Source organism: Vanacampus margaritifer, chromosome 17 (assembly GCF_051991255.1).
Source record: "Vanacampus margaritifer isolate UIUO_Vmar chromosome 17, RoL_Vmar_1.0, whole genome shotgun sequence".
Classification (NCBI taxonomy): Eukaryota; Metazoa; Chordata; class Actinopteri; order Syngnathiformes; family Syngnathidae; genus Vanacampus; species Vanacampus margaritifer.
In genome coordinates, this window is record NC_135448.1 from 16,314,060 (window position 1) to 16,340,609 (window position 26,550).

Sequence of the window (26,550 nt, forward strand, 5' to 3'; positions counted from 1 at the left end):
AAAGAGAAGTTTGGATCCTCCCTGCCAGGGATGGCGCTACAAAAGGACTAGGGGGTGCTGTAGCCCTTTTAAAAATCTGTGTGGCCCCAGTTAAGTCCTCTAGTATTTAATTTCATATTCTAAAATATATCTGTAAATTATTTTATGGAATCTATGAGGAAGAGTCGTTCCTAAAAAGTGTGGAACTGCCAATGATATGTAAACATTTTTGACTGGTAATTATGTTCGAATGTATTTGTGAGTACCTTTGAATGTATTTGTGAGTATGTCCGAACGTACTTGCGAATATAGTTCGAATGTATTTAAATGGGGGGTATCAATATTAGTGCGTTCATTTTGAGTTAATTAAAAAATCCTTAACGCCACAATTTTTTTTTTAAATAAATTTTTGTTACTTGGCAAGCCTACTGGGGGAATTCTAGTCACAACGCAGCAGACACGTCCACGACAAAATTTAGCAGTAATAAATGTAATAATAATGATGCATATATTTGTGGAGAATGGGGTCAAGTTGTATTTGACAATTTTTAAAATGTGCAGAATTTCACAAGTTACTTCAGGTTAAAGATTAGAAAGCTTTCAATATGAAAAGAAAAATGCACTGAGCTGTCAACAACATCGTACAAATGCAATCATGCCATCTAGTGGCAGAAAAATGACCTCATCACAAATCAATATCACACTCGTTTTTTACTGTACAGTACATCTTTTGAATTTTAACTCAATTTTATGAATTATTATTAACTCAATCACTGCCATTTACGACTATAGACGTCAAAAATTCATTTGAACTATTTTTATTAGTTTAACTTTTTTTTCCCACTTTTGTTAACAAGAGAATGAAAACCTAGAAAAAAAACAGATAGAACAAATATAAAATCGTGAGTTAACTATTAAAGTCATGTGATTAATTAAAAAATTTAAAAAAATAATCGCCTGACGCCCCTAATTTTTAATACTCTTTTCTTAAAAAAAAAAAAAAATGTCTAGGTTTTCATGCTCTCGTTAACAAAAGTGGGGAGAAAAATGTTAAACTAATTAGTTCAAATGAATTTTTGACGTTTATAGGCGTCAATGGCAGTGAATGAGTTAAATTACTGTATCAATGACTAAAATACGCAGCCAAATTTTTAGTAGTTAAATATTTTTTCCACTTTTATGTTAACAACCGTATGAAAACATTTAGAAGTTATAAAATTTGCGATTAATCGTGAGTTATCTATTGAAGTCATGTGATTAATTACAATTAAAAAAAATAATTTAAATACATTTCAACATACTCGCCAGTCAAAAATGTTTACTCCACATTGGCAGTTCCATGCTTCTACTGTATACGTATTGTGCTATTTGTAGATTTTGTTTTTTTTTTAGGAGTGGTTAGTGCGTATCTTAAAACGGCTTCTCTAATTGATCATTTGTTTACATGTTTCGTTACTACACCGAGCAACCTCTTCAGGACAAAAAAAAAGACCAAACTCGTGATTTACGACCAAAACTGCCTTCATGTATGCTTAGCATCCGCACTCATTGTGTGCGTCGGCCGCAGTCTGGCGCTGAGGGCCTGCAGCAGCACCCCTCGCTCCTTGTGGTCTGACGAGCACTCGGGCCTGCATTTTCCCAGGCTGAGACAACGCACCACGGTGGCAGCGCAAGCCACACTGGCAGCCTGATTAAAGACTCGGGACAATGGAGGGACCGCGGTGGCATTTTCCATTCCTAGCGCCGTCTCCCGGGGGGGGGGGGGGGCAAGTATGCGCCGTGAAACGTTTGAATGATCCCAGAATCTCTGGAATTCCGAGCGAGGCTCCGCGGCGAGGACCCTCGACCGGGGATCAAAAAGACCAGAACGCGGTGAGGTGGTTTGGTGGAGAAGCACACCCACACAAAAAAGCGAAACATTCACTGTTGTGGCTGCAGTTTATTTGTGATTTTTGGCCAATGAGCAACAGGCATGTGGTGTGTATTGTCCTTTTATCTCTCATGGGCAATCACTGGGAGTCTAATACAGCAGGCGCCCCTTTTTATTCGGGAGACACCACTCTCCTCTCTTGTTCTCTCTGTAATTATCATTTCATGTTGTGAGAGCGACGGCCCGGCACATCTCACGCTCTTTTCATCACTGGCTGGAGAGGACGAAAAGAATTTGCGACTGAAATAAATCTGCCAGCCTTTTTATTATTGTATATCGAGCACCACGGAGCCTTCTCACACCACAAACTTCCGGTAGCGAAGGGCCCCAAAAAACTGATGTCTTTGCCACAGGCGGATTGCCACGATCAAAGCCTGCTTGTGCTATATGCAGTTAGCCAAGAGCCCTCAGACGCTGACCTCAAACATAGCTCATGTCTGAGCGCAACACTGACTGTGTGTTTGCGGTACTTGCGAGGAAGATTGTGTAGCAATGGTTTCGCGGCACACGTGTTGCCTTTCAGCAAGATTTTTTCTCTTTCGTCTCTCACAAGTCCGCCTTTCATGTGAGCCTGTCGGCGCTGGCTATGAAATGTTGACTTGAATGTTGCGCTTTTAGCAGAAGTGGGGGACTTGAGTCGCGTGACTTGTAGACAATTTTAGGACTTTGGCTGACAGAAATAAAATGTGTGATTAATCGTGAGTTAACTAGTGAAGTCATGCGATTAATTACAATTCAAATTTTAATCGCCTGACGCCCCTAATTTTTTATAATCTTTTCTTTCTTTTTTTTTTAAACGTAAGGTGAATAAAAAAAAATTGTTTTCATGAATCACATAACTTCAATAATTAACTCACGATTAATCACAAATTTTATATCTGTTCTTTTTTTTTCTGGAGAGCTCAGTATTGTTCATTCGGTAATTTTACCGATTTGGCATGTCATCATCATTGCTCTCTTTTTTAAAAAAATTTTTATTAAAATAATTTTTTTATTTTTTATTTTTATTTTGTATGTGTATGAGTATGTGTATGTGCGTGTGTGCGAGTTCTAAATGTACAATATATACATATATATTTTTTAGGTTTTCATACTCTTATTAACAGAAGTGGAAAACTAATAGAAATAGTTCAAATGAATTTTTGACGTCTATAGCCGTCAATGGCAGTGAATGAGTTAAGACAAAAAACATCTTCTCTGTAAGTGATAGTGATGATAAACATCAAAGCCTTGTCGCACACTCTGTATAATCTCTTCTGGGAACATTAAAAGTGTCCCATGAGTCCCGTTCAGCGATGGCAAGTTTTTTTTCGGATGACTTTTTTTTTTTTCTGAGCTTACGGCCGCTCCTCTGAGATGCCACGGGGGGTGACGTGTGGACGGATGCCTCCCTGATAATCGGAGGTGTTCCGTTATAAGAGGGATTTGAGCTACTAAGAGGCTGTCAGAGGGACTGTGTAAAACACAAACGCGTCACCCCTCCCTGTGGCATCCAACAACGCCGAGAGCAAAAGTGTATTTTGGATACATTCCTAACAATTTCTGCGGACTTTCCCTTCAGTCCTTCCATGGATTGCACCATGTGGAAAAAAAAATTAAGAGTCCTATTTCAGAGTTTTCAATATTAGCCCAGACGTAAAAGAGCGTAAGTCATTCGATTAAGCACAGTTGTTTTCATTTATCACTTTTTCTTTGTTGTGTGTGGCCCATAAAAGATGAAATCTTGTATGTGATGTGCAAGTCACAATGAAGTGATTACGGGCCGGCGTGCCTTTGAGACATGGCACTGAGCGGCATTCTTCACGCTCTTAAAAATAGAAACCGTCTGCTTTTCCAATTTCACTCACTGGAGGACATTTAGGCATCTCCTTTTTTTAGCAAATAGAAAAATAACATTCTTTCAGATGTTCTGCAGCATGTCCCTGTGATTTTATGATAGCATTCGACTAATGCGGGAACGGCGTGGGAAAGGCACAACGTTGCTTTTCATGAGCAAGGAAGCAAACATTTTGTGGAGCACCCCATAAGTGGAACAATGTGGCGTTCAACAAAATAATTTGGTGGGAAAATATTTCTGCAGTCAAAGTTGGCGTTTCCAAACGTTATCGATGAGTGCAAACAGCTGACTGACAAAAACATAAACGGAGAACTCGAACCAAGAGCTTCAGTAAGCTGAAACTCGAGCCCAGAAAGTCACACCAAGACCTGTATCTTGACGTCACGCACTAGGCCACGCCCCTTAAAAGGGAAGACAACCTTGACATTTTCTTTACAATAATAAGTTGTATGCGCTCCCACTATTGCTACGATTAATATTGCGTTAGTGGAATATGAATTAAGCAGCAAATTCCACCCATTTTATCCATCTCTGCGGACGGCCATTTTGTAAAAAAAAAAATCTCAAAAGCATAAACACAAATTATATAATTAAATATTATGCCAAGCGGATGCTATCATAATTAGCATGTAGCTGCATTGACGAGCATGAATGGAAATTGTGATGCTTGTCAACAAGCGGCACATCATCACCGTCCTCCATTTGAGTTTTGTAATGTTACACGTGGAGACCCGCAGGGATCGGTACTTGACCCTCTACTGAAGGGGTGTCCAAACTTTTTCTTCCGAGGGCCACATAGAGCAAAATCAAAGGATGCAAGGGCCACTTAGATCTTTTTTTTTAACTTCATTTGATCAAGTTCATCAAAAGTAGTCAAAACAGGCAATTGCGTAGTTTTTTTGGTTTTGTGTTTTTGTTGTTGTGAAAAACAACGATTAATTACGATTGAAAACTTTAATGACCTGACGCTCCAAATTTATAATAATATTTTCTTTTTTCTTTTTTTATTCATTCACTGCCGTTGACGGCTATAAACGTCAAAAATTCATTTGAACTATTTCTATTAGTTTTGTTCCACTTTTGTTAACAAGAGTATGAAAACCTAGAATTTTTTTATTGTACATTTATTACATTGATTAATTGTGAGTTAACTTGTGAAGTCATATGATTAATTACAATTTTTTTTTAAAAATCGCCTCTTGCCCCTAATTTTTAATTACATTTTTTTAAATTAATTTATGTCAGTGCATGAGTTAAAAATTAATTGACTTGTCTTGACTCATGAAAGCTTTTTCCTCATTTTTTGTTGATATATTGAAAACACAATTTTTGTTCCCATCTAACAAACTCGGGGCGCTTATTAGCGAACCACAAACTGAATCTGAATCTGATGACGGTGATAGTCTGAACCCGGAACAAATGAATTCACTTTGCATCATTTCCTATGGGAAAATGAGTCGAACTTGGAAGTCAAACAGCATCCATCTCAGCTTGCGTTCCACATTGTAGGTTCGACTAAAGATAAAGATCAGAGCGAGGAGGCAGGCCTGCACAGCGCTGTGACAAATGTATGACAAACTGTCTGAGCAAATGTTGTTCCCCATCGAGAACAAAGAAGGACAACATGAGCGAGACAGAGAATTGAACGAGGGGAGAGGGGGGGGGGGGGGCGGAAAACAAATGTGGATGGATTGGTGGGAGCGTGGGGAGGAAGATGGCTATTGGGGGGGAAATAACGCAGATCAGTCAAAGGGGGCGAGAGGGGAAACATTCGCCCTTGCCCACATTAAAGCCATAAAAAAAAGAAAACAAACAGAAAAACATGTCTGACATAAAGAGACTGGTTTCCGCGGCGACAGCACAATGGCTGCCTGTGGCTCCTCGGGCCCTCGCCATCTCGTCTGGGGCCCGGCACCAGCGAAAGTCACCGCAGTCCCATCAGTACGTGTGTGCGTCTGTGTGCGAGTGTGTGCGTGAATGTCATCATGCTGGATGCTGTGGGAACGGCCATGAAAGAGACCCCACTCACAAGCCACAAAAGCTCCTTTCTGTGCCTCCTCGCCGCCTTTTAGCCTCTCTATTTATCTTTGCGCGGGGGAGCCGGATGAGGAGGGAGGACTCGCTCTCCCGTCTCACGCCGTGACAAGCCGACTCAGCCGTGACTGACATCTCACTGTCACACTTAGCTTCGTATCAGCTTGAGGAATCCGACTTCCTGACAACTAAACAGCAAAAAAAATATCAATCTCACTAACGTCTCAAACCATACGGAGTGAATCAAGGAGCAGTCTAGACTAACACATCCATTCCCGCATGGATCCAGTCTGGACATCGCTGAGACATTCTGGTGCCAGTTCCCATGCCGGTCCTGACTGGATCGCTGTCAAGGCCTCGGACCGAGAAAAGGGCACAGATCACTTCTGACACTTACAGTGTCAGTATAGCAAGGCATGATGAGCTCGTAGCAGCATGGAGGAGGACGACTGGATATTTAGAGTCGCGCTGTCACTATAGAATTTTTTTTTAATCAATTCATCAATCAATTATTCCATGAATGAAAATGAATAGGATTCATTTTAATGTTTTTTTTTTTTTTTTTTTTTCAGGAGAGCTCAGTATTGTTCATTCGATTTGACATCATCATTGCTCTCCCTTTTTTAAAATAAATAAATAAATAATTTAAATTTTTTTTAAAAAATATATATACATATATATACATATACACACACACACACACACATATATATATATATATATATATATATATATATATATTTTTTTTTTTGTATGTGGGTGAGCATGTGCATGTGCGTGTGTGCGTGTGTGCGTGTGTGTATTCATCAGTTCACCTAAAGCCCATTAAAAAAAAATCCCATGCTAATAATATAATATAATAATAAATTGCCAAATGCAGAAACATCAATGTAAGTTATCACGATGTAGTGGCTCTCGCTAACAGACAGAATTAAGTAACCAGAATTAGGTTAAAAATTAGGATTCATTTTAATGTTTTAATGTGATTGGAGTTTATTGTTTACTTCATATCTGTACGACGTATGAAGAAAAAAAAGGGGCGGGGATTGATGTTGTACTATATGTTGCTGGTTCGGTCATTGCTTTCCAAAGTAAAAACAGATGTTTGCAAATGTCTTATTTTGATTTAACACCGAAGATAATCAGTCTTCTTTCATGAAGGACGACAGAAATCAGTGAACGACTACTATTGAGATGGTGAAATTAGAGGATTTGGACAATTTTAAATTAAAAAAATGACTCTAAACGATTATTAGATTTTTAAAATAGTTGTCAAGTATGAGTTTTTTTAAAAAAAAAAAAATTCTGGAATCAACTCTAAGGAAAATGCATATTGGTGGTTTATCAGCATTTTTTAAAGGTTTTCTTGGGTTTACAATGTTTTGTTTTTTTCCTGCAAAATTTCCCCACTGCATTTCAATAGGCATCAATTACACACAGATTTTTGCTATTACTGGCTGGCACATATTTTGTCTGAATAAATTTTTTTTGTTGTTCATCTGGTCCGAAAGTGTGTGGTCGTTTGTGGGCTGCCCAGTAGTGCCTGGTGATGGAAAAATTCCCCCCCCCCCCCCCCCCATCCCTGAGCTATTTTTTTGTAGAAAGGGCGAGTACCAATAGCTTAATATGAAGGTATCGAGTACTCATGGAGGCTGCCGATGCCAGCCGACAACCGTCAAAAAAACCTCTGAAATCAAGTAAATCCTCCTTGCCAGTAGTTGGCGCTAACTTCAACGAAAGAAACTTCTTTGATCACAGTTTTTTGTTAATGTGTTAAATGGCATTTTAGAAATCAATGTAACCTGCATCTGAACAGGGGTGTGTAGACTTTTATAGCTACTTAATATAGTACATAATAAGTCAAAAATAACTTCTTCCTTTTTTTTTTTTTTAGGAAAAGTGGAAAATAGCTTCTTTATTTATAAAATCAAGAAAATATGTCGCAACTCCCTTTTGCTTTTCAGCCGAGCTAAGTGACTGACGCCCCACCATCAGTGTATTCCATTTGAAGCCAGTTTAACCAAATTAAGCAAACGAGGTAGTGGTTGCATGCAAGAACATCTTTTTTTTTTTCACTCATGACTAACATAGATAAGATATTCTTTGATGTTTCATTTTTCTGACGTAATGTTGCTGAATGAAGACATCTGTTGCCCAAATATGACATGCTAATGAAATAAAAGGAGTCATTCTTGATACAGATTGAATTTTAGATCAACATCAAGTAAATTGCCGCTTGTCAAATTACATTTCAGATATTCTTGCTGAGATCAAACATAAAAAAACTAGAAAAGAAGATGCGAAAAGTTGGTTGTCTGTTTCTACTAAATGGAGCACAGTTAAAGTAGATGTAACATATTCATGTTATATAATACAATATACTATTTCCATAGTTTATAGTAAAGTGGGTGTTGTATACTTGAGTACATTAAGTACTTTTTTTTAGGGATGTCAGGCGATTACATTTTTTTTTATCGTAATTAATCGCATTACTTCAATAGTTAACTCATCATTAATCGCAAATTTTATATCTGTTCTAAATGTACAATAAAATGTACAATATTTTTTTTTATAAATTTCAATACTCTTCTTAACATAAAAGTGCCAATAGAAATATGGCTGCATCTTTTAGTCATTAATGCAGTAACTTCATAATAATTCATAAAATTGAGTTAAATTAATAATATGTACTTTACTGTAAAAAAAAAAAAAAAAACGAGTGTGATATTGATTTGTGTTGGGGTCATATGTCTGCCACTAGGTGGCATAATTGCATTTGTAAGACGTTGGTGACAGTTCAGTGCATTTTTGTTTTCATATTAAGAGCTATTTAATGTTTAACATGAACTAACTTGTGAAATTCTGCACATTTTTAAAATGGGAAAATACAACTTGACCCTGGTCTCCACGGCATTTTTATTAAATTTATTACTGCTAAATTTTGACGTGGGTGTGTCTGCTGCATGGCGATTGGAATTCCCCCAGTAAGGGGGCGGTCATTAATCGCACGTTAAAAAAATGAGTGGCATTAAAGGACCTTTAAATTAACTCAAAATGAACACACTCATTTTGACACCCTTACTTTTTTTTTTTACCTTTACTTAAGTAAAAGAGTAAAAGTATTTTACCGTAAAAATATGAATACTTTTGCCGCCTTTAAAAACAAAACTGCAAATCGGGCCACACACCAGAAGTAATAATTGCGGCTGCGAGTTAGTCCTTATAAATTCCATCCCCGTTCGTGTGAAGAGCAAAGGCGTGTGCGTGAGGGAAAATTGCAAAAGTATGAGCCTGTTAATTTCAACGAGGGGACGTGGCCTTGTTGTGGTTTGGAGGGATGTGGCGAGGAGAGGACTTAAAATAGCAGATCAAGACTGGCAGAAATCTTGCCGAATTCCATCTCATCAGCTCTCAGATCTCTCGCTCTCATGTCTGTCTTCACCAAACCCCGATCCGCACACGATCAAACTACTCCTCATATTTAACTCATTTACTTTCTTCATTCATCTTCTTAATCACTTCTGTCTTTGGGCATGTTTTTCATGCGAGTTGCGTCATTTTGGAACAAGCAAGTGTGGCCAGCTTAGAGCTGTAAGTGAAACCAGAATGTACATTCTAAAAACATGCATACATTTTTTTTTTAATTCTAATTAGAAATTAATGTAATTGCACATTCACTCCAGTAGATGGCAGTGGTGCTCTCATTTTATTATTTATTTAATTTAAAATATTTTCTGTTACATACTAAAAAAAACAATGATCTATATTATATTATATATATTTCTATCGTTTTTCTTTTTTAAATACATTAATAAGTATACAATTTCATGTAGAGGCATACTGTACTTATAAAATATTTTTTCATCACCACTCTTGAGTAGGATATAGAAAATGGATGGCAGGATACCTTTAATAATGTTTTGACTATTCCCACTATTTCATTTATTTATTTTTGTTGTCATTTTAGTATTTTATTTATGAATTTATTACAAGTGTGTCACTAATATGCTGGTGTATATAGAAATACTATACAATAGATACTCTTCTCATCATTGCTATATTTACATAATATTATTTTTTAAGTAATATTTTGACAATTCCCTTATTTCTATTAAAAAAAAAGAAGTATTTTTGTTGTTCTTTTTTTCCATTATTGTCCTGATAGACTTGTTTAGAAAATTATTATTTTTTCCCACAAAAACTCTAGTTTTTGCTACAATTTCAAAAACGAATAAGTGCATATACTTTTCTACTAAGTGTATTGTATGTATATAAAAATGAGAAGAATAGATAATTGCCATTATTTTCATGCATTTGCTAGGAAAAATGCTGTTTACCAAAAAAAAATCTCTTTTTTTTTTTTTGGAAACTGGTATCGGTCTGAAAAAAAATCATATTGTATATCCCTAATATATATATATATATATATATATATATATATATATATATATATATATATGTTAGTGTGTGTATTACTTTACGTATGAAATCCAACTAGAGGTGATGTCTTTTCCTGTGCACACACAAATGGTAGCCTGTGTTCCCGCTAGCTTTTAATAAATAGATTGCCAGGGCAAGTTCACTTGGATAAAAGTACTTTAAGTATAAAAAAAGAGCATATAATTGAGTCGAGACCGAATCTAGCGCGAGATGTTAAGCCCTGAAAGCACCAAAACAAACGCTAATGCAACATCTTGCACACAATCGCTGTCGTATGTTTAAACGAACACACCCTTTCCAGTCTGCCAAGCAGGAAGAAACACACTCAGCTGGGCATTGTGTCCAACGGGGCATGCCACTTAGCCTCGCTCTTTTCACGCACACACACGCGGCGCCGGGCTCTCGTGTTTCCATGGCAATCTGCGCCAGCGATCTTCCCACGGTGGCTGTGGAACCCGACGACTGAGTGTTGCACAGAGGCGCATGTGTGAATGAATGGAGCGCGCTTGGTGCGCGTGTGTGTGTGCGTGTGTACAGAGTGCTAACCTGTCCAGTGAAGAATCCAGATGTTCAGACACTCACTGGGCTGATAGCGCTCTTGACCCTCAGTGTACGGGACCTCAATGGGGCCGGGCCTCTTATCTGTCATGTTGCTTTGCTTTGACACTTGGCACCTGGGATGCTATCTTCAGTAGTGGGTAGTAACTAAGTACAAATACTTAGTAATCATACTTAAAGTAGATTATTTAGGTATAAGCGCTTCTTATGTTTACTCCATACTCGTACTTGGTGTGTCAAAATAGGCTTGTTCCTTTTTTTTTAACCTCCGTGGATGATGACAATGTAAAAAAAAAAAAAAAAGACGGGAATCAGGGAGCATTAGCAACAATGATGTAGCAGATTCAGAGAATCAAAGCCTTATTTTGGTTGGGGATGACGATTATTTATGCCAGCCTAAAAAAAACATTCCCTTAAAAATTGATCTAAAATCGAATCTTACAAAGGATGTTTTTGTTCTCTCTCTCCGTGCCAATTTATCAAAACGGGTATTGCATGCAATTGACAGTAAAAATTACACAGTAATTTTTGTAGCGTAAATTTGACTCTGTTTAGAGTCGAAGGAATCGGATCGCGCATCGATAATGTAATTAATGTAATGTAATTCTCTTTTTCGAATTGGAACTTTCCTTTCCTTTTTTTTTTCTTTTTTTTTCTTTTAAGGAGAGCTCAGTATTGTTCATTCGATTTGACATCATCATTGCTCTCCTTTTTTAAAAAAAAAATAAATTAAAAAAAAATGTTTTTTTTGGAACTTTCCTTTCCTATGCCAGCGGATTAGGTTGTTGGAATTCTAAAATGATGGAACCTTATGGAATTATGGAACATGTGACTCACCTTTAGCATATTTTACTCTGAATTAACCTTCATGAAATAGATCAGGGGTGCTCAAGTTCGGTCCTCGAGAGCCACTATCCAGCCTGTTTTCCATGTTTCTCTCCACTAACACACCTGATTCATGACCAGGATCGTTATCAGGCTTCTGCAAAGCTTGCTGATTAGCTGATCATTAGATTCAGCTGTGCTTTAGGGGGGGAAACATGGAAAACAGGCTGTATAGGGGCTCTCGGGGACCGAACTTGAGCACCCCTGAAATAGATGATATTGGTTACCCATAAACCTTTACGACTTGTGCCTCCATCACGGGATGAATTCGACAGTAGTAGAGCCACATTTTGGATGAATGGATGGACTGCTTATTATTATATAGCGCTTTTTTTAGCTTTAGGGAGCAAATCGGGGTTCAGTGCCTTGCTCAATGACACTTCGACACGGTCACCAGGGGTGAGGTTCGAACCCACAACCTCACGGATCCACACCATATTCATATTATGATCTAAAAAAACAAAATGGCCGGTACACAACAAAAACAAAGGAATTGACCTCGACTGTATTTTCACAGGGGACAAACCCTATAAAGTCTAAGGAAAAAGTGGAATTAGCATATTAGCCATTCTGAAGAAGCCCGTAGAGAAGCTAAAAGAAGAGAATGAACATCAATCAACATGCAATTTTCCCACCTGAGAACAATTGCTGACTACTCTCACACCTCATACAAGAGATGGAGTCCTCATGTTCCATCATTCCCACACTCCTCACCTCTGTGCCACAAATTAGTCCGGCCATTGTTCTACATGAGCATACAATTAAAGAAGCATGAGAAGAAAGAAGGAAGGAAGGAGAGCAGGATGAGACTGGAGGCTAATTGACAGAGGGTGACTGAGCAAAGGGTTGGGAGGACAGGGTGGTGGTGGGGGTGACAAGTCGGGGGAAGGGCAGATTAAAGGCGAGGAGGAGGGACACGAAGAGGAGGCGACCAGGGGGGGGTGGAGGGATGGAGCCAAAACTGGCAACCCTGCCTCAACTGCCAAACGTTGTCACTGGGTGGCTGTGACAGGGAGAGGACATGCCAGAGGGAGACGAATAGAAGCTTGGGAATTCTCACCGCTTTGTCATGGGCCCTCGGGGGTCGAGTAAGTGCCGCCGCCACTAGTCAAGCAGTAGAGGAGGGAAGACCGACGAGTGGAAAAGCAACACAACGGGCTTCTTATAAGCAACAAGGAGGAGACGGAAGAAGCAGAAGAGGCCAAAGGGGGCACCATCCGCGGTCCAAAAGCAACATTTTCAGCCTGGCTCCTTCCACCGACGACCTCGTAAGGGCCAGCGAGATGAAGAGACCTCACGATTACAGCTCAGAGTCGGACACGGACGAGCTGATTGATGTGGGACAAGAGGACGGCTACTGGTGAGCACACCTGACACAGGACAACGGAAATATATGGGAATTTGACATCAGAAAGTTAAAAAAAATTACAAAAGTTGACAAGTTATTTTAATTTATTTAGTTATATCTCTAATATATTTTATATCCATTCAGGATGCTAGTTATTAAAATTAATTTTACACTTAATTGCACACTTAAGCATATATATCAGCATATACAGATTTTGAGTTAGCAATGAGCAAAAAACTATAATATTTTACTGCTTCCAATGTATGGAATTTGCATATAAACAAAAACACGTCTCATTATTATTCACAGAAAATTTAGCAAAAAATAAGTTCTTATTACTTTTTCATCAAATAAAAAAGAAACATGACTAGATGTTTTCAAAAATTTGAATTGTTGAATAATAATAATAATATTCACTCATATACTATCCAATCCAATCCTGCATCATACTTTAGGGTATTTATAATATTTTGACTCAAAAATGAAGTAAGATGTAGTTCAGTTATACACCCCAGCAAAATGTAACCTTAAAAAAAAAACAGGGTGTAGTATCTCACAGACTCAAAAATAAATATTTATAAATATTAAAAAAAATATATACATTTAAAATGTTTAATTTTGTGGTGTTTATTCAACACTTAGAGAGTTCAATTTAACACTGCGTTTGAGTGTAGGTGGTCCTTATAAGAATTGGTGATAGAGTAACTCTTTCTACAGTGTTAAAATGTAACTAAAAATTGATTTTAAAAAAATTAACACTGGCCAACAATGCGCAGTGTTAAATAACTCTAGAGAGTAAATATGACTGCTAGTAGAGTTGATTATTTACTCTAGAGTGTATAAAAGCATGATGTGTTATGATTTATGGTAATATATGGAGCAAAAAAGTTCAACTAAGCATGGGATAAGATCAAATACAAAAATAATTTAATCAGTTCCATGTCAACAGAAAAGTGTGTCTGAAATTGAAATATGTTGCAAGTCATCGACACATGTTGTTGGAACTGTTAACATTGAGAGTTCAAAGGTTCCAAAATCTGTGAGGTTCAAGACACTGAATCACTGGTGCGATCAGAAGGAAGAAAAAAAAAAAAAAGCATCTTCAAAACAGTTTAAAAAGGGTCCGCAGGCGACAAGCGCGCTGGGCTGTAACGGACAAAACCGATCCCGTCTTATTTGTCAGCGCGTGTTTGTAGTCGGAGGAATTCTGACGACGTCACGGGGCCTCAGCAGGCAGTACGTGACAAAAAAAGACGGCCTCGGGGTCAATTGAATTTCTGCCTGACATGCCCTTTCAAGTGGAAGCCATCAAACGGCATCCTAAACAAAAACACACGACCACATTGGCAGTGTTAAAATCTCATAAAAAAAACACAATGGGGACAATGTTGCCGCTCCCTCTTGCAGGTCTGCGCGCAAACAAACATTGGCAGGGTGTAACCATTTCGGATTGTGCCTCATGGGAGCGTGCGCATGGCCTGCAGGCCCGTAAAATCTTCTCGAGAAAATGCGTTCAGACAAATGGAAAGTAGAACGGCATGTAATTCTAAATCAATGCTTGTTCGCAAAGCACTTTTTTGCAGCAAATGCCCAACGAGGTCTGATGTTTTATTCTGCCTCTGTGTTAAATTAAAGAATGGTAATAAAAACAACATGTAGACTCACCAAATATTCTCATGCTTTATACAGCCCAGTCACCGGGTCCATGTCCCCTGGCAGCGCATCACAGATTCTGGCCCGAAAGAAAAGAAGAGGGGTGAGTGCATTCAAATCTTAATGTGGTTAAACGATAATATTTTGCTAAGCCTTTTGCGCTTTTACATATTCCAACTGTTGTAGTCATACAGTACATAATCCTAATGTACTACTTTCCTATTAAGAATGAATGAATGTTGAATTTTTCAGTCAATAATAATGCAAATTGGTAAATAGGGTTAGGTTTAGGATCAGGGTTCGACCATGGACGGAGTATGGTAGGTGGAAAACTTATGATATTTGGTGCCCAAGTCTGGAAGTCCGGGCTGGGTACGATTGAGGTAATTGGGGGGTTCCAAACTCCAAATGCCCAAAGCCAGCTGGGATGGGATCCAGCACCCCCCGCGACCCTTGTGAGGAATATGCGGTTAAGAAAATGAATGGGTGGAATTTAATTGAATTAAGGGTGGGGGGGGGGGGTGCCTGGGATCGACCCTAAGCCGCCGCTGATGTGCCAGAATGCCAGAGGTCTGAAGTATGGAGACCTCCAGAGGGCGACATCTCCTGGACACGTAGCCGAGAACGAACCATTGCCGTCGAGAGTTCGAGAGTCGGGGTCTGTGTTTAAGCCCTTCAGGGGAAGGTTGACTTGGTACATTGCTAGCTAGCAAGGAGGGCTAAAGCCAAACTGTAGGAGGGTTTTTACTTTCTGGACCTGGATTTGCCGCGTTTTGGACTACAAGATGATCGCAAAAGACTTTCTTCTGGTTTCTGATTGGCTAATACACATCACAGTTGGCGAGTTATAGTGGCAGCAGTTGCCCCCAGCATGCATCTTGGCAGCCTACGAAAATATACTGATAGAATTTTGCTCTCCAATAGATCATTGAGAAGAGGCGCAGGGACCGGATCAACCACAGTCTGTCGGAACTGAGGAGGCTGGTGCCAAGCGCCTTTGAGAAACAGGTGACAACTCAAGCCAAATGGTTGTTTGTGTGTGTAAAATCCTATGGCATATATTTTGAAATACAGTAAAAGTCCATTTTGGTGAAAAGAATCTGTGTCTTTTATAAAAGACCCAAAACATCTCTTGAGACAAATCTGATCCGGGATTGTAGCTATTCAAAGGTTGATTTTGCATGACACAAATTCTTGAGTCTTGGCGGAGGTCTCAAGTCTTAACTTAAACTATTGTGGACTTTCTGTTCTGTTCAGGGCTCCTCAAAGTTGGAGAAAGCCGAGATTCTGCAAATGACTGTGGACCACCTCAAACTTCTGCATGCTATGGGGGGGAAAGGTAAGAGTTCTTCTTTGTGTCCCTTGTAGAATAAAACAAATGATAGCATCTCTTCTTCTTTTATGACAACTTTCTCCCAATTTGTTCTAGGTTACTTAGACGCAAGGGCTCTGGCAGTGGACTACAGGACTTTGGGCTTCAGGGAGTGCGTTGGAGAGGTTGTCCGGTACCTCAGCTCTCTGGAAGGAGAGTCTCCAGACCCCATAGGCGCCCGCCTGGTCACGCATCTCTCCCACTGTGCAAGTGAACTGGACCCCCTGATTCTTCAGTCGCACCCAACCTCCGCTTTGCCCTTCCCTCCTTGGCCCTGGGTCTCCTTCCCCCAGATGTCCGCCGCCCTGCCGGCCTCATCCTCGCCGCCCTTCCCCAACGGACGAAGGGATCTCGCCTTGATGGGGAGCTACCCGCCAGCCGCAGCGCTCCGCCTCGCACCGTTGGCCGGCTGCCAACGAGGGGCGCCGCCCCTGCTCGCCCCCACGGCTCTTGCAACAATTCACAGGCTGCCATCCCCCGTGGCATCCCCATGCTCAGGTCCGCCCAGACCGGCTCAGGCGTCCCCTCGCAGCAACTCTAGGAACTCGCCTCTTCCTCCTGCCCCTTCCTCTTCCTCTCCAACCACTGCGCCGCCACTGGTCTCATTCAGACCATTTGCTCCCCTGGTGTCTTCCTCAGTCCAACGTCGTGGCTTAGTTGGATCCGGCAAATCTGCCCAAGGATGGGCGACTGAAATTGGAGCTTTTTGAGGACTATCTTTCTTTCTTTTCTTTTCTTTTTTAACCCCAACTGAACTTTACAAGGGATACAAAAGTCCCATGTAGCAAACGATGCAAACGATTGATGAACATTTAAGGACTGTGACTTTTTTTTTTTAAAGGACTCTACAAGCCATATCAGACTGAAAGTTTCTGATTATCGTCAACAAAGTATCAAGGAACAATGAAGACATTTGTCAGCAAACGGACGATCTTGATTGTTAAATAGAAGAATGTCCAACAGAGCCATATGTGTATGTTTAACACAAAGCAATGATTTCTCAGCTGTGATTTATGTATTAATTTCCAAATCAATTATACATAAGATGATTGTTTGTGGCAAAGAATGTTTTGGACAACAAATCTACATAAAAACAAAGTGCCTTTACCTTTTGGTTGTGTATTTTGTCATCATCCCAAAGGTGTTTTTATTCCCGCTGTATCATATTCCCATCAGGGTTGGGGAATCCAGGTCCAGAAAGTAAAAACCCTAAAACAATTAGGTTTTAGCCACAGGTGCTTCTACTCAACTGGCAGGCAAATGAGCTCATCTCCACCTATTGAGTAGAAGCACCTGTGGCTAAAACTCAACTGTTTTAGGGTTTTTACTTTCTTGACCTGAACTCACGAATACCTTTCTTCCCAATCTTTTGTCATTTTATTATGACCTCTTTCTCATAATATTGCCACTTTTAAATTATGACGAAAATGATTAATTTATTCCCATAATATTTACACTTGGTTGACTTATTCTTTTACATGTGGTCTTAATGCAATCATAGGAGTAGGGTAAAACTAGTGAGGCAGTTTCCACAAAACTTTGGAGCCAAGGACAAAATCCTGGATATACTTATTTGTGGGATTTTTTTTTTTTAAATTTCCTTCATGAATATTTCATGAATCCTAAGAGGATGATTCAGTCAGTGTTGACCTAAAATTTGATTTTATCAATACGTTCTAAAAACTTTAGCAATGCGTGCAAACAACTTTATACCAAGACATTCGAACAACTTTATACCAAGACGTTCAAACGACATTAACAATACGTTCAAACGACTTTAAACCAAGACATTCAAACTACTTTATCAATATGTTCTAAAAACTTTATTAATGCGTTCGGACAACTAAAAATGAAGACATTGGAACAACTTTATACCAAGACATTCGAACGACTTTATACCAAGACGTTCGAATGACTTTACCAAGACGTTCGAACGACTTTACCAATACGATCAAACAAATTTATACCAAGACGTTCGAACGACTTTATACCAAGACATTCAAACTACATTATCAATATGTTCTAAAAACTTTATTAATGCGTTTGAACAACTTAAAATGAAGACATTGGAACAACTTTATACCAAGTCGTTCAGACGACTTTAAACCAAGATGTTCGAACGACTTTATACCAAGACGTTCGAACGACTTTATACCAAGACATTCAAACTACTTTATCAATATGTTCTAAAAACTTTATTAATGCGTTCGGACAACTTAAAATGAAGACATTGGAACAACTTTACACCAAGACATTCGAACGACTTTATACCAAGACGTTCGAACGACTTTATACCAAGACATTCAAACTACTTTATCAATATGTTCTAAAAACTTTATCAATACGTTCAGACAACTTAAAATGAAGACATTGGAACAACTTTATACCAAGACATTCAAACTACTTTATCAATATGTTCTAAAAACTTTATTAATGCGTTCGAACAACTTAAAAATGAAGACATTGGAACAACTTTATACCAAGACGTTCAGACGACTTTAAACCAATACGTTCGAACGACTTTATACCAAGACGTTCGAACGACTTTATACCAAGTCATTCAAACTACTTTATCAATATGTTCTAAAAACTTTATTGATGCATTCGAACAACTTAAAATGAAGACATTGGAACAACTTTACACCAAGACATTCGAACGACTTTATACCAAGACATTCAAACTACTTTATCAATGTGTTCTAAAAACTTTATTAATGCGTTCGGACAACTTAAAATGAAGACATTGGACCAACTTTATACCAAGACGTTCAAACGACTTTAAACCAAGACGTTCGAACGACTTTATACCAAGACATTCAAACTACTTTATCAATATGTTCTAAAAACTTTATTAATGCGTTCGAACAACTTAAAATGAAGACATTGGAACAACTTTATACCAAGACGTTCGAACGACTTTACCAAGACGTTCTAACTTTACCAATATGTTTGAACAACTTTATACCAAAACGTTCAAGCGATTTTACCAAGACTTTCAAACAATTTTATGCCAAGAAGTTCGAACAACTTACCAAAAGTCATTCAAAGGATTTTATACCAAGATGTTTGAACGACACACTGTCAGTTCCACACTTCTATACTGTATATAAGGAACTGACTTATTGGGCAAACGGCATTCAGTATCTAAAGGGAGCGGACAATGTTTCGGGGATGCCACAGCGGGGCAAAGCCGTCACATTATCCCGCACCACCGTAATTATGTTTCCCCTCATATCAGCGTGCATCATCTTCTCCATTGTCCCCCCCCCCCCCGCCACCCAATCCTGCGGTCTACCAGAAAGCTATCTTCTCTCCCTGTTTGTCTCCGCCGCTGTCTCCTCAACAATGGGCAAGACAGTGAGGATGAGGCAGAGATGCAAAAGGGGGAAAAACAATGACAAAGATCTCAAAGGCTTGCTTGCGTTTGCGGAGCATGTGCGGGCGGGAAGATGACAAAGCCACGGCGAGATGAGAGGAAGAGTGTGAATCCCAAAGGGGTCGGCGAGAACAGTGATGGATGACGCTTGGGTCGTCTCTCAAGCAGACAAGCGTAATTGTGTCGTGCCTCATGAAAACAGTCGCGAGGGGATGAGAGGGACTAGTGTGTTTGCCGGAGAATGCTTTGATCCGCTCCAGGATACGATGTCTGTGGTCTGCGGTCCAAAAATGTGTGTGTTCTGCAACGTGCACTTTGTTTATTCGAGCCAGTGTGCTGGCAGGCCAACGCTGCGCCGTTGCCCTGTGTTTGTGCGCCTTCCAGAGGGCTTTTGTTTATGCGGAGCCATGCGTGTGCGTGTGTGTTATGCGAGTCTTGGGGGCTGGCGTCAGGACTGAACCGCTGCGGCGGCACGGCTCTCGTGCAAGGTCGGCCGGCGGTTGCACGGATGGGATTGCGGCGGAATGTTTGTGGAGGACGCGAGTGCGCGCACATGGCACACTCTCTCACAGACATGAACGCACACGTACACAGCCGGACTGGCAGCGCTCCGACTGGAGGAGCCAGAGTCACCACCGCAGCTTCCAGAGAGCACGACCGCAGTCACACTGCACGGAGGTTCCCACGGGGGAGGGGAGCCGGGAAGACGCGGCAATAATTTGTGCGTGCGTGTGTCGGGCGTGTCTGTGAGAACAACTTGAAAAGCAAGGGTAGTTTTAAAAAAAAACAACAACAAAAAATATCTGAAATAGAGGACATTTTTGCTATTGTGTGAAAATAAACTTAGGGAGTCACATGCTCATTGCTTACTATTTTCAGTTCAACTCTCCACCGGGTGCGTGTGTGCGCGCGAGTGTGTGTAAATAATCACACAAAAAAAAAAAAAACTCAGCAGCAGGGGGATTATAGTTTTCTTTCGCACCATAGAAACAACAAAGTTTCCATTTTCTTGTAAATAGTCAGTATGGAAGCGTGGAAATGCCAATGTGGAGTAAACATTTTTGACTGGCGAGTATGTTTGAGCTAGGGGTGTCCGGCGATTACATTTTTTTAATCGAAATTAATCGTATGACTTCAATAGTTAACTCGTGATTAATCGCAAATGTTATATCTGTTCTAAATGTACAATAAAATGTACAATAAAACTTTTTTCATACTGCTGTTAACATAAAAGTTTTAAAAATGTTAAACTAATAGAAATATGGCTGTATCTGTTAGTCATTGATACAGTAATTTCAAAATAATTCATAGCATTGAGTTAAAATTAAAACGATGTACTGTACTGTAAAAAACGAGTGATTATTGACTTGTGTTGAGGTAATTTTTATGCCACAAGATGGCATAGTTTCATTTGTAAGACGTTTTTCGTGCATTTTTCGTTTCATATTAAGAGATATGTAATTTTTACCATGAAGTAACATTTTTTAAATGGTAAAATACAACTTGACCCCAGTCTCCACAAATATATGCATTATTATTAAATTTATTACTACATTATGTCATCCCTGAAAGTAGCTACATAGCTTTCCAAGGCAATTTGGATGCTATCGCTAGGCTAGCTGCTCCTTTAGCTAACTACATTATGTCATCACTGCAAATAGCTACATAGCTTTCCGAGGCAATTTGGATGCTATCGCTAGGCTAGCTGCTCCTTTAGCTAACTACATTATGTCATCACTGCAAGTAGCTACATAGCTTTCCGAGGCAATTTGGATGCTATCGCTAGGCTAGCTGCTCCTTTAGCTAACTACATTATGTCATCACTGCAAGTAGCTACATAGCTTTCCGAGGCAATTTGGATGCTATCGCTAGGCTAGCTGCTCCTTTAGCTAACTACATTATGTCATCACTGCAAGTAGCTACATAGCTTTCCGAGGCAATTTGGATGCTATCGCTAGGCTAGCTGCTCCTTTAGCTAACTACATTATGTCATCACTGCAAGTAGCTCCATAGCTTTCCGAGGCAATTTGGATGCTATCGCTAGGCTAGCTGCTCCTTTAGCTAACTACATTATGTCATCACTGCAAGTAGCTCCATAGCTTTCCGAGGCAATTTGGATGCTATCGCTAGGCTAGCTGCTCCTTTAGCTAACTACATTATGTCATCACTGCAAGTAGCTACATAGCTTTCCGAGGCAATTTGGATGCTATCGCTAGGCTAGCTGCTCCTTTAGCTAACTACATTATGTCATCACTGCAAGTAGCTACATAGCTTTCTAAGGCAATTTTGATGCTATCGCTAGGCTAGCTGCTCCTTTAGCTAACTACATTATGTCATCACTGCAAGTAGCTACATAGCTTTCCAATGCAATTTGGATGCTATCGCTAGGCTAGCTGAGTGTTGACACTAGCTCTAAAAACCGCAATGAGCTCAAATCACACGTACCATTGTGCTGTTTGGTCCGAGGAGCGAGGCCTGCTCAACAGGTTCTTCCTTTGAACCGACAGAAAATGGATCACTTCTTCATTCCATTTGCAACACATCTCCTCACAGGCATTGTAAAAGCTACCCGGTTATTGTGTCGACAGTCTCAGACACACACTCACTCTTCATTTTTTTCTAATGTACCTGTAATCGTTTTTTTGTTTGATTACATTTTATTTCTCACTTTATCTCTTATCTTTGCATTTCTCAAAACTATAATACGTCAAGACCCTTACTCACCAATTTGGGAGTGTGTTAACAGATACAGATCCGAACAAAGACATATCTGTGCTCACTACCCGAATAGATACGGATCAGCACAAATATTTATACACACAGCATAACTGAACAGTTTGTGTCCGGCGAAGTGTGCCTTTGAACACAGCTTTATCTGAAAACTCTCACGCACAAGGTCTGGCAAACATGAGATCTGGCTTGCCACGAACAAACCTTTTGTGGCTTATAGTCAAGAAAGTCAGGAGGTTGCTCATTGCAGTTCCTCTTTGTGAAACCAGACACCACACTTAATTTCGAAACATTTATTCGTAGGGTCTCCCTGCCCCCGCCGTCCCCCACCATTTGCTTCCAAAAATAAAAAATTTTGATGCAAGTGACAAAGAAAGCCTCGTCAGGAGGTTGGTGATCTAAATGCAGTTCCTCTTGGTGAACCCGGACACCACATTGTTCAGTTTGGTAACTTTGGGAGGAGCCGGCATGGTGATGAAGCGCTTGAGATAGCAGCGACGCCTGTCGGAAAGAACTCGTGCATATATCAAAGTCGAATGTCGAAATTAGCGTATAATACTGTACCAGTAAGCGGAGTCCTGGAAGTCCTCATTGACGTAAGTGTAGAACTGGCAATTCTGATCAATGGAACACGTCTTCTGGCACGTTTCTGCATCATCCATCAGCTCAAAGCGAATATCCGAACCTTGGAAATCGACCCCTTCGAGAGCTGTCTTTGCCCAGTCTGTTGGTCCAAAACAACATGATGACCAAGAAATAGCTGCATTTCGACAAGAATTGGAGATGATAAATAATGACAAATTTGTCACATTTTCATTCACTTTTTATATACAATCGATCAAAGCAAGCCTACAATATTGTTATAAATACACAGTACGACACCAACTCTCCGCCCTGACTATAAATATAATATTTGTTGTGCACTCTCTGACAATGAGAGCACTACTGCCACCTACTGTATTGGATGCAGAACTACACTTTATTCTAGCACGGCTTATTTTTATTTATTTAAATAAATAAATAAATGACCTTTCCTGGGGTCACCCAAAATCAGTACTGTATAACACAGTTCAATCATTTCTCTCATAACACGTCTAAGAATAAAATAAATAAATGCATCATACGCACCACAGATGTTTATTTATAGACAAACTCAATTCTCTGTTGCTAGCATTGTTGATATGGTCCGAGAGTTACCGTAAGCATAGTTGCTGCTAGTGATGGGAAAATGAAGCTTCATGAAGCACTTGCGATACTTTTTGACTCCTCAAGATGGCACTCATGATTCAAAGATGCAATGCAAATGTAATCATTTTTTAATTGCACATACCTTTATTTTTAAACCAAGAGCACCATCTAGAGGAGTCAAAAAAGTATCGCAAATGCTTCATGAAGCTTCATTTTGCCATCACTAGTTGCTGCCACTGTAAATGGCCAATAAATCTTTTACTGGGTTGAAACAAGCTAGCCAGGTACAGAAACAGTTTTTTTCTTTTTTTGAAAAGTCCCCATGAAAATGAATATTCAGACATGTTACAGTTCGTTCCTCTCCCCGCTCTGAACCAATCAGAGGACGGAAAAATGTTGACGTCCACCAAGGCCTTGTCGATTTTTTTTTTTTTTAAGTTTTAAAAAGGTGATGAATAACACTCACTGGTATCTTGTTGACAGAAGTGTGTTGCTATCCCAGACGTTACACCTTCTTGGGCGCTCATCACCAGTTCATTGGGATTGTTTTTCAGATGACAGGTGAGGGAATCGCTGCACAGATAGAATACACCTGTGTTTAATGTTTAATCAGTAAATGGGAATAACAGGCTAGTCAAACGAGTACCTGTGGTGAGAGAAGTAAGTGCAGCGTGGATGAGCAGAGCACAGCGCCAGACAATACTCTGGCGTGCCGGCCGGTTGTGACTCAAAGGGTTTCCCCGCAAATTGGGTGTTCGGAAAGAGTTTCGAGGAGCATGCTAGATTAGAACGCGGCAATGTGATACGGTTAAGAACATGCGCAGCATTACCTTGGCTTTTCTTACCTTTGTTGGAGGGCTGACTGAATTGGACGACGTGCGAGAAGCCAGAAACCACGCCGAGCTTCCTGTTTACGTTCAAGGTCATCGGCAGAGGCCAGCTGAATTTCAGGTGGCATTTATACCTAAGAAAAGAAATATTTGTATCAAGGGGGTGTCAAAATGAGTGTGTTTATTTTTGAGTTAATTTAAAGTTGGGGGAATTCTAGTTGCAATGCAGCAGATACGTCCACGTCAAAATTTTGCAGTGATAAATGTAATAATATCTGTGGAGACTGGGGTCAAGTTGTATTTGACAATTTTAAAAATGTGCAAAATTTCACAAATTACTTTATGTTAAAGATTAGATAGCTCTTAACTCATTCACTGCCATTGGCGGTAATGAAAATGTAGAAAAATAATTATTGTAAATTTAAAACAGATCAAGTCATGTGATTATTACAATTACAAATTTTAATCTCTTGACGGGCCTAATTTAAAAAATATATATATTAAAAATAAGGGGAATTTAATGGTAAATAATCGCATGATAATTTTATATCTGTTTTAAATGTACAATAAAAAAAAATTCTCAGTTTTCATAAAAAATGAAATGAAAAAAATTACCAGCAAATACTTCACATGAATTTTTGACGTCTATAATCGTCAATGGCAGTAAATGAGTTAATATGAAAAGAAAAACTGAGCTGTCACAAATGTTAAACAATTGCAAATATGCCATCTAGTGGCAGAAAAATGACCAACACGAATCAATATCACACAAAAAAAATGTGTTTACTTCTTTTTAATTTTAACTCAATGTTATCAATTATGAAATTACTGTATTAATGACTAAAAGATGCAGTCATATTTCTTTTTAACATTTTTTCCACTTTTATGTTAACAAGAGTATGAAAACTTAGGAGAAAAAATGTATTGTACATTTAGAAGAGATATAAAAAATTGTGATTAATCGTGAGTTAACTATTGAAGTCATGCGATTAATTACAATTTTAAAAAATTATCACGACACCCCTATTTGTATCAAACCATGCAAATTAATTTACCTGATCCTCTCAGGTGTGAAGATATCATTGACGAATGTAAAGAACTGGCAATGAGGGTCTTCAGTGCACACTCTCTGACACTCCTCGTAGTCGACTGTGAACAGGGTCCGATAGTCTGCCCCCAAAAAGTCCACATTCCGGTACATGCCTGACAGGCATGGCTCTTAAAGACAGGAGGTGGGAGTGTTAGCATAAAATTTGAATTGCTTTTGGTAAAATATGTGGTGTAAATTTACGTGGTTCTGGGCTGCAAGGTTTGAGAGAATATCCAGAGGTGACACCAAGTAAGGATTTCTGAAGGTTGGGCTGTCCAGAAGGCGTAGACTTAAGGTAGCAGTAGAAGGTTCTGCAAAGAGGTCCAGCAAAGAATTACAATACTCACAAAAAGTTTGAATAATGGGTTTTGGGGCTTTGTAATTTAGAAATTAAAAGATTAAGACGTCAACTAACAATTGCCCAAATGTCCAATATCCTTAATTTACTGCACATTTAAACATATTTTGCCAACTTCCTTTTAAATGTGTATTTCCACCTGTCATCTCTGGTCCAATCCGCCCGTAAGAACGTAAAGAAGAGACAAGATGGGTGCTGCGTGCACAGATTTTGACAGTGCTGCACATCAGGAGAATACTGGAATTTGATTTCCGTTCCCGGAAAGTCAATATTCTCCAACAATTCTCGTTGACATTCTAGATAAAATGGAAAAACAAGTGTGCATATGAATGCCAAATCACATGAAAATGAATACAGTTTTTTACCTTGGCTTAAGGAGAGGCTGCTAATAGAGAGGACGCTCAAGAGGATGAAAAACGCTTCCATGTTGCAGTCCACAGTGCAACTGCCTGTTTTGCAATTTCATTTAAAAGAGCAACCTCTGTGCTTAGTGTCATTGACCTGTGATTGGCTTATGACATCGCATAATATTTGCCGACTCAAAAAAAAAAAATTGTTTCGTAAAAGTTAAACAAAGCTGCAATGAAACATCCTGGGGAGGTTATCAGTCAGAGTCTATCAACCTCTGCTGCCAAAACTTACTTCAGCTGATTGACCTTCATTTGAGTGAAATGCTACACAAGCATGCCAAAAGTCCAAACATTTTATTTAATAGTTTCCTTTGCTCCAGAAATTAAGATGCACACAGCAGTCATGAGGTTAATCATCTAAACGCAGTTCCAGTTCAGATTGGCCACTTTAGCAACTCTGGGAGGAGCTGGCAAGGTGATGACACGTTTGAGATAGCAGCGGCGCCTTTGCATCTTCAATAAACTACATTTTTTTTGGATGGAGATTGTGTTCAGTTGGTGTGCTGCTCTATTTAACTAGTGTATTCTAACC

General features: G+C 39.4%; 2 protein-coding genes and 1 long non-coding RNA gene across 3 annotated transcripts; 1 reads left to right on the forward strand and 2 right to left on the reverse strand.

The window, feature by feature from the left end:
• Positions 1–12,885: 12,885 nt before the first annotated feature.
• On the reverse strand, positions 12,886–17,244 carry LOC144037737 (uncharacterized). Its single transcript, XR_013289028.1, has 3 exons — positions 17,145–17,244; positions 14,677–14,743; positions 12,886–13,033 (listed from the first exon to the last, which is right to left on the reverse strand). It is a non-coding gene; the product is annotated as an uncharacterized LOC144037737 (long non-coding RNA).
• heyl (hes related family bHLH transcription factor with YRPW motif like) lies at positions 12,887–17,143 on the forward strand. Its single transcript, XM_077549486.1, has 5 exons — positions 12,887–13,023; positions 14,701–14,767; positions 15,589–15,672; positions 15,922–16,003; positions 16,094–17,143. Exons 1-5 carry the CDS (start codon positions 12,947–12,949, stop codon positions 16,744–16,746), a joined length of 963 nt encoding a protein of 320 aa, XP_077405612.1. The 5' UTR covers positions 12,887–12,946; the 3' UTR covers positions 16,747–17,143.
• A 5,176-nt stretch (positions 17,245–22,420) lies between the features above and the next one.
• Positions 22,421–26,111, reverse strand: LOC144037735 (coagulation factor XI-like). Its single transcript, XM_077549485.1, has 9 exons — positions 25,974–26,111; positions 25,748–25,904; positions 25,452–25,561; positions 25,216–25,378; positions 24,176–24,294; positions 23,977–24,109; positions 23,797–23,903; positions 22,707–22,866; positions 22,421–22,643 (listed from the first exon to the last, which is right to left on the reverse strand). The coding sequence occupies exons 1-9, from the start codon at positions 26,032–26,034 to the stop codon at positions 22,541–22,543; spliced, it is 1,113 nt and encodes a 370-aa protein (XP_077405611.1). The 5' UTR covers positions 26,035–26,111; the 3' UTR covers positions 22,421–22,540.
• Between the last annotated feature and the right edge of the window lie 439 nt (positions 26,112–26,550).

Coding starts and splice junctions, on each gene's coding strand:
- heyl (XM_077549486.1), top strand. CDS start 12,947: ATGAAGAGACCTCACGATTACAGCTCAGAGTCGGACACGGACGAGCTG. Junction 13,024..14,700: donor GGACAAGAGGACGGCTACTG/GTGAGCACACCT, acceptor TGCTTTATACAG/CCCAGTCACCGGGTCCATGT. Junction 15,673..15,921: donor CAAGCGCCTTTGAGAAACAG/GTGACAACTCAA, acceptor TGTTCTGTTCAG/GGCTCCTCAAAGTTGGAGAA.
- LOC144037735 (XM_077549485.1), bottom strand. CDS start 26,034: ATGGAAGCGTTTTTCATCCTCTTGAGCGTCCTCTCTATTAGCAGCCTC. Junction 24,295..25,215: donor TTCACACCTGAGAGGATCAG/GTAAATTAATTT, acceptor TTCTTTTCTTAG/GTATAAATGCCACCTGAAAT. Junction 24,110..24,175: donor CAGTCAGCCCTCCAACAAAG/GTAAGAAAAGCC, acceptor GTTCTAATCTAG/CATGCTCCTCGAAACTCTTT.